This window comes from Petaurus breviceps, unplaced genomic scaffold (assembly GCF_028583685.1).
Source record: "Petaurus breviceps papuanus isolate PSGF00001 unplaced genomic scaffold, PetGlider_PUasm1.0 220, whole genome shotgun sequence".
Lineage (NCBI taxonomy): Eukaryota > Metazoa > Chordata > Mammalia > Diprotodontia > Petauridae > Petaurus > Petaurus breviceps.
This window is the reverse complement of record NW_027185876.1, coordinates 20,577,322-20,584,971: the sequence shown is the minus strand read 5'-3', so window position 1 is coordinate 20,584,971 and position 7,650 is coordinate 20,577,322. Positions and strand designations below refer to the sequence as shown.

Genomic DNA, 7,650 nt, shown 5'->3' with positions numbered 1-7,650 from the left:
TTAGCAAGGCCACAAGATACATTGCCAGTCTCTTCATTAATTCATCCTCTGTCTGCAGAACAGTCCTAGGACCCCTGAAAACATTAGCAAAACCCTCTCCCAGGATTTCTGTAAACATACAACAAGAAAACCCTTCTTTAGGGCTTCTGAACCAACAGAAAGGTTCCCAGACCCCTGCAACAACAGCACTGTCCTTCACCAGTGGACAGTATTCACTCTCTGTCTGCAGGACAGTCTCAGTAGCTCTTAACCAACAGCCAGGTTCCAGGGCTTCTTCAACAACAGGACTGTCTTTCACCAGTGGACAAATCTGGCAAAACAACATCAAAACAGACAAAGTACCAGCAAAACAGCCATGTTTCCTCAGTCCTTGGCAGCTCCGGGGGCAGGTCTCAAAAGTCCAGGGCAATTCAAAGTGGCCCTCAGCAATCTTCTCAGTCTCTCTCTGCCTCCATGAGGGTTCCAAAAGGTTCTTCTGCCTCTCTCTTGTCTCTCCAAATCTATGTCACCAGCTCCTCCCAGTTCAGGACTCTCTTTTCACATCAACAAGTCCATCCCACAGGTGGGATTAACAAGCTCTGGGTTTTAACACAATCAGTTTGAAAACCAAGCCAATACAGGGGGATCTTTATATTCCATTACTATCACACCTTGGTGACATGTAAATCTCCCTTCTCAAAATAAGCCCATTGTGAGACCTCTAAGTAGTTTGATCTGCAACCTGACATGTAATTCTCATTATGAACATGTGGAAAAAAACCAAAACAACTTGTAGCTTTGGTTTATAGATAAGTGATGCATGGGGGGAGTAGTCTGCCCACTTCCCCATAAATCGAAGGGGGAAAATTGAGAGAATTGAAGGGATTAGGACAGTAAGTGGTTAATTATGGGAATTGAGTAAACCACACTGACTCTATCTTGTGACTCAATTCCGGAGCTAGCTATTCAATTGTGGGTTTAGTCTAACTTCTACCTTGTGAAAAAACTTGATTCATATGTGGGAGTTGGAAGAAAACCTTATTGTTTTGTTTGAGCATAGGCCTTCTTTGATGGGAAGCTGGACCACCCCTACGAGACTCTTAACTGAGGACCTTGGGTTATGCTGACCAGAAACTCAATCAGACCCAAAGATTGATGCAAGGAGTTTTCTCACAATCGTACATCTCAAGCAACCTATGTCTTAACTGAAAAATACTGTGCTGATATTGATCAATCATTGTTTCCATGCTCCTTTGGTTGTTTACAGATACTTGGGGTGAATGGGACACCATCTTTTCTGATTTCAGGGAATTGTACCTGTTTACTCTCCCCCTCCCAATATGAAAAGTCCCTAATCTTTCCTCCAATAGAAATCAAATTACCTAATGTTAAATCCCAGTTAATTGCTTTTTTAAATTAATTGGCCTTATTTGATTAATTGTTTTTAATATATGAAAGTCTGTCTCCTCGGTACTCAGGGTGCAGACTTAAACTGAGGAAGGGGCCTATTCTCATTCTCTTGGCAGTTGCCATGCATTGCTTAATAAACTGATATGTTCCCATGATCAAACCTTTGTTTCCTCAGCCATTTTATCTTTTAGTCACCACCAAGTACCAGCTAAAATCCAACTTTCTGCCCAGGAAGTCATTCCCAATCCCCTTTAATTCCAGTACCTTCTTTCTGTTGATTATTTCCAATTTATCCTATAAAGCACTTGTTTGCACATAGTTGTTTGCATAACATCCCCCTCCCTGCCCCCCATTAGCCTGTGACCAGGGACTGATTATCTTTTACCTTTCCTTATGTCCACCATGCTAAGCACGGTATCTGGCTCATAGTAGGAGCCTAATAAATGTTTAGACTGACAAATGGGCCCAGAGCAATAATTCACAGCTGACACAGAGATCTGAAATCTGTTCATCAATCAGTCAACATTCATTTATTAAGCACCTACTAGGTACCAGGAGCTGTGGTAGGAGCTGGGGATACAAGTACAAAAAATAAAATTCTTAAGAGTGAGATTTTTTAATAATTAAATACCTCATTAAACCCCTTTTTCAATATAATCCTAGCTAGAGACAATCTTTCCTTTGTAATGCCACCATTCATTGCTCTCTTGCTCACCAATTTCCTATATTATAGTCACCTTTTACAAGTGTGTGGGGCTCATTGCTCCTGGGGGCAGACCTCTCTCTCTGCAGGTCAAGTGTACCAGCCTCCTCAGACTCCTGAGCTCTGACTTCCTTGGCCACTAGCACCACCTCCATTGCTCCCAGCTCCCAAAGATGCTCCTGCACCCAGCTAGTGTTCATTGAGTTACTGCCACCATCTGTGCCCAACACCATTGCTGATCCTTGAAGGAAGGTGGGAAGGGAGAGAGGAAGCTACCACCTACTTTGTTACAGCTATTGTCCCCTCTACTAGATGGTGCCCCCTCTACCAGAAATAGGCCCCAGCAGAAGGGAGGCCCCAGGTCCTTATTTTCTTTACACACCCTCATTTCTCATGGAAACTTATACAAGCATAAGAAACTCTGGGGTATATGCAAAACCCTACGTTGGGTTTTGGGGACCAATAGTCTAGAGAAGAAAGTAGTAATGGAAGTTTAATAGTAAAGGTCTGGAAAGGGATTGTGTATCTACCCCTGCATGACTCCATGAATGTCCCTGTAGCTTTCTAAATTGAAATGTTCATTCCTATCTACCACTCCCTTCTCTCTGTTGTCTCCTCCTGTTACAACATAACCCTGAATGCAGGGGCTACTACCTCATATAGATTTGCATTTCCCATTTGTATTAGTGTCCTAGTACATGTTCAGATCCCATCAGCTTATTCTACTGGTGCAACTTCTTCATGTAGAGGATGGAGGATGCTGGGGAGCTTGCTTCTGAGAGCCTCATTATGATGTCTAAAGGAAATGCCAGGGAGAAATGGTGGAATTTGGGGAGACATTATGTAGCTTGCTCTGGTTGACTGTGTTGAAGAGAAGCCTCTTTGGGGTGACTAGGTGGTGCATTGAATAGAGCACTGGCCCTAGAGTCAAGAGGACCTGGGTTTGGATCCGGCCTCAGACACTTGACACAAAAACTAGCTGTGTGACCTTGGGCAAGTCACTTAACTCCAATTGCCCTCCAAAAAGCAAAAACAAAAGAAGAGAAGCCTCTTTGATTGGCTTTGGAGGAATTTAAAAGCCTCAGTGATGACCTCTTTGCCTCTCTTTGCTTCATTCATGAGACCATGTGGTAAGTAGAGGGACTTAGAACCAACGTGGTCCCCTGAGAAATGAGCTTCAATCATTTGCCTTTTCATTCATTCTTTTCCTTCTAGATGAAGGGAGTGGATACTCCAACCTTAGTTGGGAGAACATGCCACAGGAACCTCGGGGTCAGACTCCAGCAAAAGCTCCTAGGAGCAAGGAACAATCTTTGGGAATGACCTCCATACCACTTCACTTGGTGATGTCTTCAGCAATGAGATTCAAATGACATCTTCATGCTGATGATTCTTAAATCTATTCATCCGGGCCCCACCTCTCTGCTGACCTCCAGTCTTGCATCTCTATCTGCCTTTCAGACCTTGTGAACTACATAGAGGGCCAGGCCTGGAATCAGAAAGATTCCTCTTCTGAATTCAAATTTCAATGACCCTGAGCAAATCACTTAACCCAGTTTGCTTAAATTTCCTTATCTGCACAATTAGCTGAAGAAGGAAATGGCAAACCATTCCAGTATCAGTCACACCCAACTCTTCATGACCCCATTTTGGGTTTTCTTGGCAAAGAAACTAGAGTGATTTATTATTTCCTTCTACATGTTATTTTATGGATGAGGAAACTGAAACAAACAGGTTAAGTTACTTACCCAGGGTCACAGCACTAGTTAGTGTCTGAGGCCAGATTTTAACTCAGGAAGATGAGATTCCAGGCCTGGCACTTTCTCCAGTGAGCCACCTAGCAGCTCCTTGAAATAAATGTCAACTTTTTTTTTTTTTACTAAATAGTACCACTTACAAATATAGTTTTCAACATTTATTTTTTACAAGATTTTAAGTTTCAACTTTTTCTCCCTCCCTCCCATCCCCCAAGACAGCAAGCAATCTGATATGTTATACATGTGCAATTATGTTAAACATAAATATCAACTTTCAAAAACTACTTGATATTAAGTGGTTAACTTGAACCAGTGGCTAGTCACATCCTCCTAATAGTGGAGGAGGGGGAAAAGAGGGGAAGGAAATAGGTAGTGGAGGCTAAAGCCACCGTCATCAGAAAATAGACACCCCTTCCTATAACCCTGAGGGGTGTTACAGCAGCCTGGCCCTGAGATGGTGAGGACAGAGCCCACCATGCTACATAGGCATAGGGTAGAACTGATTCGCAGAAGTGGAGGTTTCCACATTGGAGGAAAAGTTTTCCAGGAAGGGGAGGAACCAAAACCCTAGCCTGGATAGTCTATAAATGGGGGCAGAATCAAGATGAAAAGTAACAATATTTGGTATTCCTGCAAACTGTCATTCTGATGAAGTTTAAGAATCAACTTCCTAAGAGAATATTGTCATTCAATAATTTTTCAGTTCTGTCAAAGTCTTTGTGACCCCATTTGGGGTTTTCTTGACAAAGATACTGAAGTAGTTTACCATTTCCTTCTCTATCTCATTTTACAGATGAGGAAACTGAGGCAAATGGGGTTAAGTGACTCTCCCAGGGTCACTAGTATGTGTCTGAGGCCAGATTTGAGTCTTCCTGACTTCAAGCCTGGCACTCTATCCACTGTGCCACCTAGTTGCCCTGCCTGAGTATTGCAATAATTGCATATTAAATTACTGAATCTTGTTAAAAAAATTTTTTTGGTCATCGTATACTTTTGAGCGCTATGTGTTAGTGTTTCTTTTGTACATGGCAAACAAATACCAGTTCTATACTTGATTCATATTATACACTGATACTCCCCCATTTAGGGAGACCCTAGACATAAGCCAAAATATAAGCTTTAAAAAAATCTTCCCTAAGGGTTATGGGAGTGGGGGCATAAAGAGATAAAGAGAAAAAGAGTGTGATCCTTTTTTTAGGTTGTTAGGATCCTTCAAGGAAACTTAGTCCAATTTGATAAATGGGTCCAAAGTAAACAGGCCCCTTAATGGGAAGAAGAAAGCAAAGTGCCACTGTCCTCCTGGATCATTTCTGATTTTAAATGTTAGGTACGCTTCATGGACAATTATTTGTATCAAGAAATATGCATGAGGAGCTACAGCTTTCCGAATTGTTATAAGAGTAACCAGTTTTATTTTTTTTAGAAAAACTTTCTTTAAAAAAAAATGAAGTCTGCAAAATTGGGTAACAGGAGCATAGGGCAACTATATTACTTTGAAACATGCTAGTTTCTTTATGTTAAAGTACTTTGAATGTCATTAGAACTAAAAGAAGCTGTTATTTTTCTTAATTATAAGAATGAAAATTAAGTAAATTCATTCCATAACAAAAATTTCCTACTGTGTATTTGGTACATTGTTCTGGGGGAGGGTGGGGGGATTCTGAGTATTTTAAATAAATCAATGCAAAGTCCTCAAATTCATACTCTGTTCCAGAAATATAAAGCAAATAACTTTTTCAAGTTAGAGCTCTGAATAATAAATTTATAAAATAATTTTCTTTATACAGTCCAAAATTTACAACACACTTGCTCAGAAAAGGAAATAGGAGACAATAAAGACCTGCTTATTAATCATTTGGCTGGTCTGTAAATGTAATTTTCATTTTGCTTTAGAACCTAGATTTTCTGAAATATGAATGGATAAAGAGCCTATTTGTCATAGACAAATAATATAGAGAGTCACTGGAATTTATTGGCTGGAGGAGGTGTGTGATCATGGTTAGATCTCCCTAAAAGAAGATTAATGTTACAGCTGATATGGATAGGAGTGGGAAGGGTTAAATCAGTCACTAAACATTTATAAATAGCATACTATGTGCCAAGCACTTCGTTAAGCATTCTGGGTCTCAGTTCCCTCAGCAGTAAAATGAGAGAGGTGGCCTAGTAAAGACCTGAGGGTCCCTTTCAGCTCCAAATCCATTGATGTTTTCACTGCACTTCATTTTATTTTTTTGCTTTTTTTGGAGGGCAGTTGGGGTTAAGTGACTTGCCCAAAGTCACACGGCTAGTGTGTCAAGTGTCTGAGGTGGGATTTGAACTCAGGTCTCCTGACTCCAGGGCCGGTTCTCTATTCACTTCGTGCGACACCTAGCCAGCCCCATCACTGCACTTCAAAGAGAGGTGCCTACCTTAAGTTGCACCTTTACTAAGTGGTGGATTTGGGGAGCCCTCCGAAATACTTAAGAGGTAATTTCAGGAGAAAATACTAGTCTACCCTTTGGCTGATAAACTTTTGGAACTCCTTGGTTCAAGCTGAAGATGTACAAAAGGTGCAGATCGGAAGTTCTTAACTTAGGGTGCTTGAACTCCCCCATTCTTTAAATCACTATAATCTAATTGGTTTCCTTTTGTTTTATTTTATGCATTTACAAACATTACCCTGAGTAGGGAATACATGGGATTCACCAGATTGCTTAAGGTGCTTTTCCCCCCAAAATTAAGAATCTCTGGTTTATATTCAATTTTTTCTATTCAACATTTATTAGGTGCCTACTATGTGCCTTGCACTGTGCTGTGCGCAGAGGACACAAAAAGAGGCAGAAAAGTCTCTGCTCTTGGGGAGCTCCCACTCAGATGGAGGGGACGAGGTACAAAGCAAGTTCAAGGCCGGCATCGAGGGGCTGGGGCAGGTGCGTGCGTGGGCACCAGGTAAAGGGACGCCGGTTCCCGGACCCTGGCATCACCAGGGGGCCCTCCCTCCATTATCCCCGGCTGGCCACGGTCCGGTGATGGGCCCTGGGGTCCGGCTGCCCTGTCCACTTTGTCCCCCGCAGCCCTTCGCCTGGCCCAAGGTCGCACGCTGGCTGGGAGCCTCAGCCAAAAGGGCATCGCTGCCCACAATAGATAACAGGTCGGCGAGAAATTATACAGCGCCCGCTGTATACCAGGCACTGAGCGAGGCGCTGGGGATACACGGAAAGGCCAAGCCCCCCAAAGAGGAAGATTCTCTCGGGGTCACTCTCCCGGACGCCCAGAAAGGTTCCCTAGAAGGAAACCGCTGACTCCCGAAATCCCCGCCCCGTGGCTTGGAGGAGCGGAGGAGAGTAAACAGCGGGTCACGCGCCCGCGAGTGCCCGCCCTCGGCCCCGCCCCTCTCCCGTTCTCGGTTCCAATTGGCCCAGCCGAGGGGCGGGGCTTCGCGTGGCCCAGGCCCGGCCGGGCCGTAACCTCGCTCGCGGCCTCGTCCGGGTCTGGCTTCTGGCCGTTCGCTGACAAGATGGGGCTTCCGACGGCGGCGCTCCCGCCCTTGCTGCTGGTGCTGCTGCTGCTGCCGCCGGCCACTCCGGAGGGGCTCGAGCTGCCCCCCCGCGAGGACGTGGCGCGCGTGGCGCGCTTCGTGGCTCACGCCTGCAACTGGGGCGCGCTGGCCACCTTGTCCACAGTGCCGGCGGTGCACGGGCGGCCCTTCGCTAACATCTTCTCGGTCAGCGACGGGCCGGTGGGCCAGAGCAGCGGCGTGCCCTACTTCTACCTCAGCCCGCTCCAGATGTCCGTGGGGGACCTGCAGGTGAGGCCGCGGCC

At 44.5% G+C, this 7,650-nt stretch overlaps 1 protein-coding gene across 1 annotated transcript in view; it reads left to right on the top strand.

Moving 5' to 3' along the window:
- The first annotated feature begins 7,261 nt into the window (after positions 1 to 7,261).
- Positions 7,262 to 7,650, top strand: part of CREG1 (cellular repressor of E1A stimulated genes 1) — a 4,934-nt gene continuing 4,545 nt past the window's right edge. Inside the window, exon 1 of the mRNA XM_069094711.1 lies at positions 7,262 to 7,636. Coding sequence (XP_068950812.1) covers positions 7,346 to 7,636 — 291 coding nt within the window. The 5' untranslated portion in view covers positions 7,262 to 7,345. The remainder of the gene's footprint in view (positions 7,637 to 7,650) is intronic.